General features: G+C 51.2%; 3 protein-coding genes across 3 annotated transcripts; all 3 read left to right on the top strand.

Annotated features, from left to right (window-relative positions):
• Window positions 1–1368: 1368 nt before the first annotated feature.
• Window positions 1369–4056, top strand: BP5553_04192 (uncharacterized protein; the record flags this gene model as incomplete). The annotated part of the gene is made up of 1 exon (XM_032012815.1): window positions 1369–4056. One exon carries the CDS (start codon window positions 1369–1371, stop codon window positions 4054–4056), a length of 2688 nt encoding a protein of 895 aa, XP_031872508.1.
• Window positions 4057–5285: 1229 nt separating this feature from the next.
• Window positions 5286–8637, top strand: BP5553_04191 (putative chitin synthase A; the record flags this gene model as incomplete). Its single annotated transcript, XM_032012814.1, has 2 exons — window positions 5286–7419; window positions 7466–8637. 2 exons carry the CDS (start codon window positions 5286–5288, stop codon window positions 8635–8637), a joined length of 3306 nt encoding a protein of 1101 aa, XP_031872507.1.
• A 1849-nt stretch (window positions 8638–10486) lies between these two features.
• Window positions 10487–12179, top strand: BP5553_04190 (MFS general substrate transporter; the record flags this gene model as incomplete). The annotated part of the gene is made up of 3 exons (XM_032012813.1): window positions 10487–10701; window positions 10797–11418; window positions 11472–12179. 3 exons carry the CDS (start codon window positions 10487–10489, stop codon window positions 12177–12179), a joined length of 1545 nt encoding a protein of 514 aa, XP_031872506.1.
• Between the last annotated feature and the right edge of the window lie 936 nt (window positions 12180–13115).

Below are 13115 nucleotides of genomic sequence, written 5' to 3'. Positions count from 1 at the left end.
TACATACATACATACATACATACATACATACATACATACATACATACATACATACATACATACATACATACATACATACATACATACATACATACTGTGCAATTATTAGTCGCCCCCAACACCATTCTTCCCGATCAGCTCAGGTCATTTCCGGGTGCTGGGCCAAACCGGGACGCGCACGCACATCTTGCACTCACTCACTTCGCGCTCACGCTCACGCTCACGCTCAGGCTTGGAAGCCCGTACTCCGTACTGTAGCAGTGCTACCCGCCGCTCAAGCTTAGCAGCCAGGCCCGCTGCTACTTCTGGGCCCAAGAGGCTAGGGGGGGGCTCCAGGCTCTACCCAGTTAGGCTCTAGCCCACCCCTTCTAGCCCCCTCTCGTAACTGTACTGTAGCACCTGTAGCACCTCTAGCACCCGGGACCTCTCCCCTTCTTTCAGGGCGCTTTCCAGGGCCACTTCCAAGCTTCCAGCACCCGTTTCGGCACTATCTCCTCGCGTACCTCCCGCTAGAACCTGTCCCTGGAGACTACTGCCCGCTGCCCGCTGTCCACCACCGCTGTCCACCACCCAACTGCCCACCACCCGGCAGCCTCCCCCTTCTTTCGCTTCTCTCCCTCGTCTCCTCCGATCCTCATCCTCCGCCTTCCACCCTCACCCTCTCTCCCTCACCTCCCACCTCCCACCTCCCGCCTCACCACCTCTCCTCACCCTCACCCCGTCGCCCATTTCGCCTTCGACTCGTGCAGCTTGCTTGCACGACCCTTTAAACCACCTGTCGATTCCGTCTGCGAGAGCCTCGGGAGGCCGTTGGAGAATGGTTGCGAGCCCTTCCAAGTGAACACCACACTCCCCACCAAAGTTGAAGTTGTGACGGGTTCTGGACACTCGAACCCGCCATCCTACCTCTTTTCTTCCCGACGACTTTTCGTCACGACACTCCTTTGACACTTCGCATTCTGATCTAGACCATCGCTTTTATAATCGAATACAGTGAGTCCATTGTTCCTACTTCGCGCGACCCGCAAAACGGAAAACGGCGGTTTGGTTTCTGGAGATCCGTGGCCGCGCCATGGGCCATGTGGAGGATCATTCATGCGAACGAACAATTCACTCGAGGCTGGGAAGACGCAGAACAATGAACAACACATGCTGACGAGAAAACAATTAGCCACCACGCTCGTTGACATCTCCGTCAAGTACACTCGTTAATCTATTTTCCCTGACAGTCAGTTGCGCTGACCCCGACCGACACCTGCGTCGTGTCGTCGCTGACTCCCCGTCCAGATCTACCAATCCTACAATCCTAATCCCACGCCATTACCACAGCCGTCGCAAGATATTGGATCCCCATAAACATTTGCCAGGATGCATTCATCTTCGATATTCGTGGCGGCCACGGTGCTGCTGTCGGCCGTGGCCGAAGCTCAGGGCGACCGCCCCAAGTATTACTTCCCGCGGCAGGTCAAACGCGCCTATACCAACTCGACCCCGGCCGGCCAGTCAGACAAGCAGGAGAGGACGGATGAGACAAGCGCGACCTCGTTTTCCCTGACATCGTTGCCCTTCGGCCGCTCGTTTTCGCCCTCAACCTCGGGTCGTTCGTTATCGGACTCGTTAGGGGCAGAAGACTCAGGTTCTGCTGGTACGACCCGGGATCTGCTAGGCAGCGTCATTAATCCTATTCAACCAACGCCGCCACAAGTAACTACAGTAATCGTCTCGGATACCACCGTCGTATCATACGCTTCGACCGCCGCTCCAGCAGCCAAAGATTCAGTTGGATCGACGGGCGTCCTTCCTCCAATTATAGTGTCCCCAACTGGAGCATCCGCTCCTGTAGTCGTCCCGGAAGTCGAGTCGAGACCGACGGGTGGACTACCGGCAGTTATAATTTCCCCAACGGCAGCTTCGGCCGGCGCGGGAACTTCAACCAGTGCCAAAGTGCCTTCGTCAACGTCGGGTGGAATTACATTTGGACCTGGAGGCGTACTGACATCCGAAAGCTCATCAGTGGAGCCGGCAGCTACGACACCTGAGGAATCCTCAGCAGGTGTGCCAATTGCGGGTACAGGAACAGCACCAGCGTCTGTTGCGAGAGGCACTGGTGGTATTCTTCCATCACTCCTCAACCCACTGACTTCGGGCTTGGACAATATCTTCCCAGGCACAGCAGGTACCACGGCTCCCGCCTCAACCGCCTCAGCCTCTCCTTCGCAGACGGGTACCGGCGTAACTCAAGGACCAAAAGACCCCGCCACTGTTCCAGGAGTTTTGCCAACAGGCAGCGGAGGGACGGACCCAGCTTCTCCTACGCCTACTGATCCTGGCATTCTGCCAATCTTCACGGCTCCCGCCTCCATTCTATCGTCAGTGCTTGGCGGTGTCGGGACGGCCGTTTCGTCAGTAGTGGATCCTATAGTTACGGTTCCAGCTCCGATAGTTACAGTTCCAACAGGGATTTTGCCCTCGACGACTGGCGCCGATACCAGTCTTCCCGTAGGAACTGGCACCGCACCCGCGCCGGTAGAGCCATCAACCGTGCCCGCCCCCGTGCCTACAACACCACCAGCGGATAGCACCGGGTTGGGCGGCCTCCTCTCCAGCATACTTTCACCTGAGACTACTGTGATTGGAAGCTTGAGCAGCGACCTGCCGATTACCGTTCCTGTTACCGTTCCCACTCCCACAGCAAACCCCCCAGAGCCCACAGATGTCCCAACTGTAATCCCGACGAACGGGAACAATAATACAACAGTTCCAGTGGAGACCGCACCACCGCCAATTGACACAACAGCTCCACCACCGGTCACCACAACTCCTCCTGGGGAAACTGCTAGCCCAACAGATGCTGGGACCACGCCGATTAGTACCCCTGATCCAACTCCATCTAGTATTCCTCCACAGGAGACCGGAACACCGTCAAATTCAACGGTGGTTCCTCCCACCAACATCCCGACTGGCAATGTAACTGTTCCAATCCCCACATCACCTTCCCCCTCGGCCCCCGAACCGACCTCGTTGCCACCTGTCACAGGCATCTCAAGCCTTACTACGGCTCCGCCGGCACCAACCCCAACAGGAGTGCCTGAGACTGTTCTTCCCGTTACAACGGACACCGACACATCCATGTGGCTACCTACCACCTTGATCGCAGCTTCGTCGTCGACTTTGGCGCCCGGCCAAGTCCCAAGCCCTAAGCCAACCGGTATCCCAGCAAATACGCCTAGAGTCATCTCCAACCCCGATAATGTTACGCCACCGGAAGGCTCTTCCAAGATTCAGATTGGATTTACATATGACTTGAATTACCCCTGGGTCATGTCTCAGCTCCAGACATCTAACCAGATCTTCAAGTATCTACCGATTGGTATCGCGTTCGGATTGGGCTTGGAAGTGGAACAGGTTTTGGTGTCGACTCTTTCGCCACTCGATACCACTGCCTCATTGGACTTCATCACTACCGTGGCCATGGTGCACATCCCATCCTCGCTAGTAGACAAGTTGAACGTCGATATCCACATTCCAGTAGCCCTGCTGTACAAGAATACCGACCCCACTGTCTCACAATTGATGAGCTACATTAACCCCGCCATTCCCATTCCTCCTGGAATGAATATTGGTGGCACTGCGACCGGTACCGGAGCCAGTGGCTCGCCAACTGCAAACCCGGCCGCTGGTAATGGAGTTTTCAACAGCGATTCCCAGAACCAGTCCTCATCTGTGAAAGGCACCACTGCAGGTATCGCGATGGCAGCCATTGGAGGGTCCGCCCTGTACGGCGCTGCTATGTTTGTGATTGCACGAAGGTACAAGAGACGCAAGCAGAGCCATCGCCGGTCCAGTTCAATCATCAGCCCGTCGGAGATGAGACAATCGGGAAGTCCAGCATTGATGGGTGGTGCCAATGCCTTCATGTCTGGAGGCCGCCAAACACCTGCGGGAACGACACATGATAGAAGCAGCAAGGGAAGCGGACGAAGTGCAGGTAACTCGGCGCGGACACAACAAATCTCCGCTCCAATGATGGCCGAGAACTCCCTGGGGTGGAACTGAATGTCTCGATCTACATTCGAAGTCTCGGGCATTTGTACCCGTGATAAGCCATCAATCTTGCTTCACCTTCCTGTACAATACTAGCTTGCATCAGCACTCGGTCCTGTTGCGACCATACACGGCTCACAAAGAATTTTTCTTGTCATCAAAACTTCATCTGGCGCTGGGGCCGCCATTAATACCCCCCTCCTGTATCACTTTGAGGTGTCCCTCGCCGCCCATTTTTGGCCAGGGAACCGGATCCGGAGGCTTCATATATTTTGCAGCGGAGGAATATAGAGATATTTGTGGATGCAGAGGAGGCGGAGTTGGGACGGGGGCGCATATAGGGAGGATAAAGAACGATGAAGTCAGCTGCAGCGTTGTGTGTGTACATTTATGATCCCATGAACGAGGATTTCCCTCCCTCTCCCCCACCTCTCTTTACTCGAACAGAGAGAAGCTCGACAATGTTACGTACGATGCAGCTGTGGATGAAGATAATCATGTGGAATGGGATACCTTTTTATTACTTCTCGTGAGCGGCTGGTGTTACGATGTGTTGTGTGTTGTCTATATTGATTAAAATATAACCTAATTTACAGCCTCCCTTTTTACCTTCGTAGTTTTATATCCTGTGGTAATCTAAGGGTTAAATTTGTGCGCTCAAAATGGCTATCATCTACAACTGGGCTTGCTGATCCCGGGATACCTTGTGCATGTGGAAATTCTTCAATATGAATTGCCGTTCATTAATCTTCGGAGGCAGGGGATCCGCTCTTAGGGCTCTTTGCCTCCCTTGGCGGCCGTTGTGAAATTTAAGGGGGCAGGGCTAGCTCGACCGTGTTACAGATCACGTGGAATGTGATCACGACGGGACTCTGCGCCGCATGCCATTCCGATGCCGAGAACGGTTCTGTTGCTATGACAACCGACCACCAACCAGAAGCACACGTCAGCCGCCAACCGCATCATCGCAATTCAATCTCAAATAATAGCATTGTCCAGCGCAACATTCGATATAGAACAGCCCGAACAACACCCCGGGACCGATTTAATTGCAGAACCTATATTTACTGGATTGCATTTCTGATTGCCATTGCCCAATCCACACCGCATCCCATTACATCAATCACATTCCGTACCCAACCACCCGACCATCTGGGAGATAAACAACATTCCCTCTCCAGCCAGAATTGGCGCAAACTCAACGCTAGGTCCCGCGGAAGAACCGCAGAGAACAAGGCAAAATGGATCGCCCAAACACCCCATCGCGGCCTCCTATGTACTCCGAAGCGCCATCATATGTCGAAGAAGAACACAGTCCTTCAAACGTTGGACAACCAACCTCAGATGGGTCGCAAATCCGTTTGTTGACTTCCCAAGACGATGTCAATAGCCGCCCGTATGTATCGCCGAATCCTATAAAACGTCCAGTTGCAGCACGCACAATGAAGAGGCCAGCGCTCTCGACTCCGCAATATCTCACAGCTCTCAGAGAAGTCGAAGAAGCTCTTGAAATCCCGTCCTGCAAGCTGCAGGGACAGCGGGCACTGGCAGTCGACTTACCGGTTCTCCCTCCTGGGCCTTCCCGCAGAAAATCGCTGAGAAGCCCAGTTAAACCTCCTCTTGCAGCGCTAGAATCGCAGTTGAATACTAAATCAAGCTTACACAAGAACCTGAATAGTGCATATACCCCCCGCAGACCCTACCAACCCTCCGTTATATCCTCCCATTCCCGAGCCCCGTCGATTATTGACACGGCGCCTCAAATGGCTCCTTCAGAGTCGCAATATCCCTCATATGCCTCGAGCGGTAGAATATCACCCACCCGCTCGTGGTCCCCCTCGAGGGGCTCCTCTGATTTTACCAGACCACCACCAGCAAATGGTCAATTCGAGCCCCCCGATATCAACGGTAGTCCGAGACCCGGGACACCTTCGTCTAGATATGGAGGGAGTCCTAGACGACCGTTACCACCTGCGCCCCTCTTCTCAGGACCTGGTGCATCAGCTCGAAACTCCGTCTTCGCAGACGATGCTACGATTTCAATTCCTCTAGAGAACGATATTGCGGATAGCGATGATGTTTTTGGACCGGAAAGCCCTCTCAAATCAAGCGGGAGGTCAGCCATGGGCATGGGCGCGAGAGAATCATATATGTCGAATGAAACGCTTACTGAAGACATGGAAAGCAATATGGACTTTGAACATTATGGCCCTGCCCCAGATGGGAAACAGGAACGGAGAGGAGCCAGACAGGCACAGATGGCTAAAAAGGAGGTCAGACTGATTAATGGAGAGCTGATTCTGGAGTGTAAAATCCCGACGATTCTCTATAGCTTCTTGCCAAGGAGGGACGAGATTGAGTTTACTCATATGCGATATACGGCTGTGACTTGTGACCCTGATGATTTCGTGTCGAAGGGGTACAAGCTGCGTCAAAATATTGGATCTACTGCGCGAGAGACGGAGCTTTTCATTTGCATTACTATGTACAATGAGAATGAGATCGACTTTACTAGGACTATGCATGCCGTCATGAAGAACGTCTCCCATTTCTGCTCTCGGTCGAAATCAAGGACATGGGGCGAGAATGGGTGGCAGAAAATTGTCGTTTGCATTGTTTCTGACGGGCGGCAAAAGGTTCATCCTCGGACGCTTGATGCTCTGGCTGCTATGGGGATATATCAAGACGGCATTGCTAAGAATCTGGTCAATGGCAAGGCGGTGCAGGCTCACGTTTACGAATACACCACGCAAGTCTCTCTTGACTCGGACCTCAAATTCAAGGGCGCGGAGAAAGGGATCGTTCCTTGCCAAATGATATTTTGCTTGAAGGAGCAGAATGCCAAGAAGTTAAACTCCCATCGCTGGTTCTTTAATGCCTTCGGCAGAGCGCTTACACCAAATATCTGTATCCTTCTCGATGTTGGGACAAAGCCTGGAGGGAATTCCCTTTACCATTTATGGAAAGCTTTCGACACCGACTCCAACGTCGCTGGTGCATGCGGTGAAATCAAAGCTATGAAAGGGAAATTTGGACAGCATCTCCTAAATCCGCTAGTCGCGTCACAGAATTTTGAGTACAAGATGTCTAATATCTTGGACAAGCCGTTGGAGAGTGTGTTTGGATATATCACCGTGCTTCCTGGTGCGCTGAGCGCGTATCGGTACCATGCTTTGCAGAATGATCATACGGGTCATGGACCTCTGAGCCAGTATTTCAAGGGAGAGACATTGCATGGTCAGAATGCAGATGTTTTTACCGCGAATATGTACCTGGCTGAAGATCGTATTCTCTGTTGGGAGCTAGTGGCGAAGAGGGATGAGAGGTGGGTGTTGAAGTATGTCAAGAGTTGTACGGGAGAGACAGATGTGCCTGGTAAGTCATTCGAAAAGAAGTATATGAATCCAGCTGATTTTTCCAGATACCGTCCCGGAATTTATCTCGCAGCGGAGGCGATGGCTGAATGGTGCCTTTTTCGCTGCTGTCTACTCGTTGGTCCATTTTAGACAGATCTGGCGGACGGACCATACAATTGGCCGGAAGATCCTTCTTCACATCGAATTCGTCTATCAGTTCATCAGTTTACTCTTTACATATTTCTCCCTGGCAAATTTCTACCTCACCTTCTACTTTATCGCTGGATCTCTGGCCGATCCCCATGTTGATCCTTTCGGTCACAGTATCGGTCTATACTTCTTCACGGTTCTTCGGTATACATGCGTTCTCCTCATCTGCACCCAATTCATCCTCTCGATGGGTAATCGACCACAAGGAGCGAAACGTCTCTACTTTGCATCCATGGTAATCTACGGTATAATCATGGCCTACAACACATTTGCCGCGTTCTTCATCGTGATACGCCAACTCAGGGCGAAAGACGCAAATCTCCACCTAGGGAACAACATGTTCACCAACCTCATCGTCTCTACCGCCTCCACGGTGGGGTTGTACTTCCTCATGTCCTTCCTCTACCTCGATCCTTGGCATATGATCACCTCCTCGGCGCAATACTTCATGCTCCTGCCGTCCTACATCTGCACCCTGCAAGTATATGCCTTCTGCAACACGCATGACATCTCCTGGGGCACCAAAGGCGACAATGTGATCCATACAGACCTCGGTGCCGCACGCGGCAAAGGTTCAACCGTTGAACTCGAAATGCCCTCTGAGCAACTCGACATCGACTCTGGTTATGACGAAGCGCTTCGCAACCTACGCGACCGCATCGAAGTCCCCAAGGCAGACGTCTCCGAAGCCCAACAACAAGAAGACTACTACAAATCCGTGCGCACATACATGGTCCTCTGCTGGATGATAGCCAACGCCATCCTCGCCATGGCCGTCTCCGAAGCCTATTCCAAAACCGGCGTCGGAGATAACTACTACCTAAGCTTCATCCTCTGGAGCGTCGCGACGCTCGCATTTTTCCGAGCCATAGGTTCCACTGCCTTTGGGATCATCAACGCGGTTGAGGCGGTCGTCGAGGGGAGAATCAAGATGAGAATGAAGCTGCCCAAGTGGGCGGGCGGAATGAATATCGGAGAGAAGTGGAGGGATGGTGTTAGTAGTTTTGGAAGCAGTGTTAAGAGCTGATCTTAAGTTTTGTGCGGGGTTTTCCCCCCCAAGAATGCTGCGTACAACCAGCTGGTGTTTTCGGGGTTCCGGTGCATTTTTGCTGGTTTGTGATGGGACATTATGGAATTTATTGGTAATGATGATGGGATGGAATGGGATAGCTTGGGATGGAGATATGATGTGTGTTTTTTGCGAATTTCGTGGGGATTTGGTGTTTTGTGTTTTAGGTACTATGGGTTGGGATGTATGATATGAAAAATTACATGAGAATGAGAATCAGTTACTTACCTATATGTTGGTTTGATTAATTGGTGATTTTTGAGGGATGTGTAGGGTAGATGGGGCGATATTTGAATATGGTGGATGGATGGATGGATGGATGGAGTTGGTGGAGTCGAGGTACTCGTACTAGGTAGTCTAGTGGGGGGGTGAGGTACCTGTACTTGAGTAGTTGCTAGTAGGTACGATACGATACGGCATAGTACAGTGCAATACGAGATTCCCAAGAGGCTGTCAAGTTAAGCAGTTAGTAAGGCGGTAAACCCGCCTAAAAATCCACTTTGACCAACAGCATGACTAGCAGGCGACTCTAAAGAGTGCAGAATTTGCTTCCTACGGGTCCAAAACATGGGGATAAACGTCTCCCATGACCCCATAAGGAGCAGGCAGCATCTCTTGACTCGTACAAGGAGGTACCAATGCGTTTCACGTAACTGGACAGACGATCCTCGACCCAGAAATTAACTTGCGATAATCCACAGCGAAAGTGGGATCCGCTGCACGGGAGCACCAATCCAGACAAAATATACGGGGATTAAGATATCGCCGAACGGAGCAGTCCCCGTCGCGCTCTCGGGAGGGAAGGTGCAGTGAGAAACACAAACAAGGAAACAACAAAACAAACGGGAGGAGAAAGCAGTGATTGGCAGACGTTTTAAAATCTTTACCCGGATAGGTAGGGATCCCGTGCTGACGCAGAATACGCCACTGATACCTTGGCTGAAAGCTTGAACAGGGAATGGCTCCTGGGCACAGATGCTTATCCCACGGTACTTGCATCCTGTCACTGGCGCGGTGGGGATAGGCCTCGGCCATCCCCGTTTCTCACGATGATCCACTGGCGCCGAGCATCTGGAGACGGAGGTGTTGACGATCAACAGAGGGGCAAGCTGCTTTGAGCAAGGGGTGACGTGGGTGATGCTGCTGCTGCTGGTCCTGTGACAATATTGCTGGTGGCTCTTGGGTAGCAAGAGGACGAGGGCAAGAGGCGGCATGAGCAGAGAAACGAGGACATAACCAGTCAAAACAGAGGCTATCAGGGTTCTGGTTGGATTAGGCAGGTTGGTCTCCAGGTCTGACGATATGTACATGTACATTCTATCCGTCTACGTACAGCACTTGTCTGTGCCATCCATGACACAGCTCGGGGAAGGGCGAAAGCCCTGAATAACTTTGTACAACACGAACCACTATTTTGTACCCCTCATGAGATGAGATCACTGCAAGAAAATTGATAAGTAGTCAAGGGTCCCCACATGTCCGCTCACTGAGTTTTATTTTTCTCCTCGATCGCAAAAGAGTCGACGGGAAGTGACAATCGCCTTGGAGACCGCCAATACCGAGGCGCATCCTCTAGAAAACGAAGCTCAGAGGAGATTTACCAATAGATATTTGATGTAAGGGAGATAGATCTGCGGAGTTTTTGTCTTCTCTAGTTGGCCCCCCCCCCCACCAACGGAACTGATTGTCATCCTACTCACTGCTATGCCCATTCTCTTGCCCCTCATCCATTATTCCATCTATATATATAGCTTACAATCTCCTAGTTAGAGGTTCATATTGACCGCTGCCGTGGCCCTCAGAAACCATGGCAGACAACCACACCACCGACCTGAAGGTCGCCGAGGCCTCCCCATCCCACGATCCTGCTCTCACAGAATCACACTCGCCTCAGCGCATGTCCGCCAGAGAATATGCGGCGACTCGTTTTTCGACCCTAAAGCCGCCTATGCATAAGGCTCCCAATCCAATCAGACTCCTTATGATGCTCACGAGCAAGCAATGGCTATTCTTCCTGGTTGGGTTTATCGCATGGGTTAGTAATCTCCTTATTCCACTACCACGTATCTGCTAACTTCTCTCCGGACGTGGGATGCATTTGACTTCTTCACCGTTAGTTTGACGGTTGAGGAGCTTGCTGAGGAATTTGGCAAGACAAATACCGATATTACCTGGGGCATGACGCTGGTGCTTATGTTCCGGTCCGTGGGATCGATTACTTTCGGTATTGCAGCCGATCGATACGGCAGAAAATGGCCTTTCGTCGTCAATAACTTCTTGTTCATCGTTTTGGAACTAGGAACCGGTTTTTGTACTACTTACAACCAATTCCTTGCCTGTCGAGCACTCTTCGGCATAGCCATGGGAGGCTTGTACGGAAACGCTGCAGCAACCGCTCTGGAGGATTGTCCTGAAGAGGCGCGTGGTCTGCTTTCCGGCATGCTGCAACAAGGTTATGCGTTTGGATATCTTCTAGCAACGGCATTTGCTCGTGGTCTCGTGGGTACTACTTCCCATGGATGGCGTCCACTATTCTGGTTCGGCGCTTGTCCACCTGTTTTGATCATCATCTTCCGACTGTGTCTCCCGGAAACGGACGCCTACAAGGAGCGTGAATTGGTACGAAATGAAAAGGGTAATATTGGAGCGACCTTTATTGCTGAAGGGAAAGTGGCGCTCAAGCGTCACTGGCTGTTGTTAATTTACTTGGTGCTCTTGATGGCTGGATTCAACTTCATGGTAAGACTCTTCCAACGAACCGCGAAATAAAACAAGCACTTAACGTTCTTTAGTCCCACGGCTCCCAAGATCTCTATCCCACAATGTTGAAGAACCAGTACAACTTTAGCGCCAACGCCGTAACCGTCACCCAAGTCGTTGCCAACCTCGGCGCCATGACTGGTGGAACTGTCGTTGGCTACTGCTCACAAATATTCGGCCGAAGATTCTCCATCATATTCATCAGCATCGTCGGTGGCGCCCTGATCTACCCTTACACATTTACCTCCAGCAAAGCCGTCATCGCAGCCGCCTTCTTCGAGCAATTCTGCGTCCAAGGCGCGTGGGGAGTAATCCCCATCCATCTCATGGAACTCTCCCCTGGCTCGTTCCGTACTTTCGTAGTTGGTACCTCTTACCAGCTAGGAAATCTCGTCTCCTCAGCCTCTTCAACCATCGAATCCACAATCGGTGCACGATTCCCGCTCCCGCCCAAGGGGAAGACGAATAGATATGAGTATGGCCTTGTCATGTGCATCTTCATGGGCTGCGTATATTTCTACGTCATTGTTTTGACATTCGTTGGACCAGAGTATTTGAGAAGGAGTTTTGAAGTGAAGGATGATGAAGATATTGCTGAGGCCGCCGGACATAATACTATCGAGGCGGCATTGGCGAAGATTCATCGGAGAGAGGCCGCTGGGGTGGCCGTGGACGCAGAGGACAGGAAGATTGTCGAGGATGCTGAAAAGGGCACGGTGAGGACGACGGAGCATGTGTAGGTTGATTTTACCTGCGATTGGCCTTTTGGGATTTTTGGGTCGTCTGGTATATATTATATATATTGTATGTCCATGTTAGCTTTTAATTGCAGCTGATCTGAGCTTTGATCTAATGCCCCTTAATCTGAACATAGTACATTTGTGCATATGTTGAACAACAGTTGCATCTCCCTCGCCGTCCGTAGAAGGTTTAGACGAACAACTGCTGTCAAGTACTTGTTGGTATCACTCGCCTCCTTACACTTTATCTAAACAGGACGAGGTGGCAAGGAGGAGAATATGAGCTTGCTTGTATATATCGATGGTTTCTTTTGACAATCTATCTATGTTGCCGACATAAACTGCCAACTAAGGTTGGCACTTAGATAACCCTCTCACCTACTTCCCCAACCGTCTCCCCTTATAGGCCGTTTCTTCCATACTTGGTGGGTCTCATGGCTCGAGATCCAAGTTACCTATTATGTGTCCTGCAAAAGCAATGCTATATTTAATGTGCGTTAGGAGTACGATGTTTGTTTCGCGCTCGTTCTCTAATCCACCATCGCATACTCCGTTCTTCATCTCACCTCTTCACCTTTCTTCCTTATCCTGCCCGCTTCCCTCACAAAGAATCCCATACCTGTTATCACCTATCGGATTATTTCCTCACATCCATTTTCGCCACTTTATTTCTTCACCACTTGAATGCTCTACTTACTTCAGGATTGAACTATGTGTCTGCTCCTATTAATGTATTGGGGGAAATATATAATTATGTCCGTTCTGTAACTCCTCTCGGTTTACTAACTGATGGATGGCAACTAACGTTGGGCCGAGGTAAGTACAGGGTTTGTTTTTAATTACGCTGGAGTGTTGATTAGAGGTGAGTAAGGAAGGGCGGAAGCAGTGGAAGTTAGTTTAACAGGTCGCTAACTTCCTTGAGAAGGCGAGAAGTCC

The sequence above is a fragment of the Venustampulla echinocandica genome (genome assembly GCF_003357145.1).
Source record: "Venustampulla echinocandica strain BP 5553 chromosome Unknown scaffold_1, whole genome shotgun sequence".
NCBI lineage: Eukaryota > Fungi > Ascomycota > Leotiomycetes > Helotiales > Pleuroascaceae > Venustampulla > Venustampulla echinocandica.
Note: the sequence above shows the minus strand (reverse complement) of the source record. Positions and strands in the feature narration are given on the sequence as shown.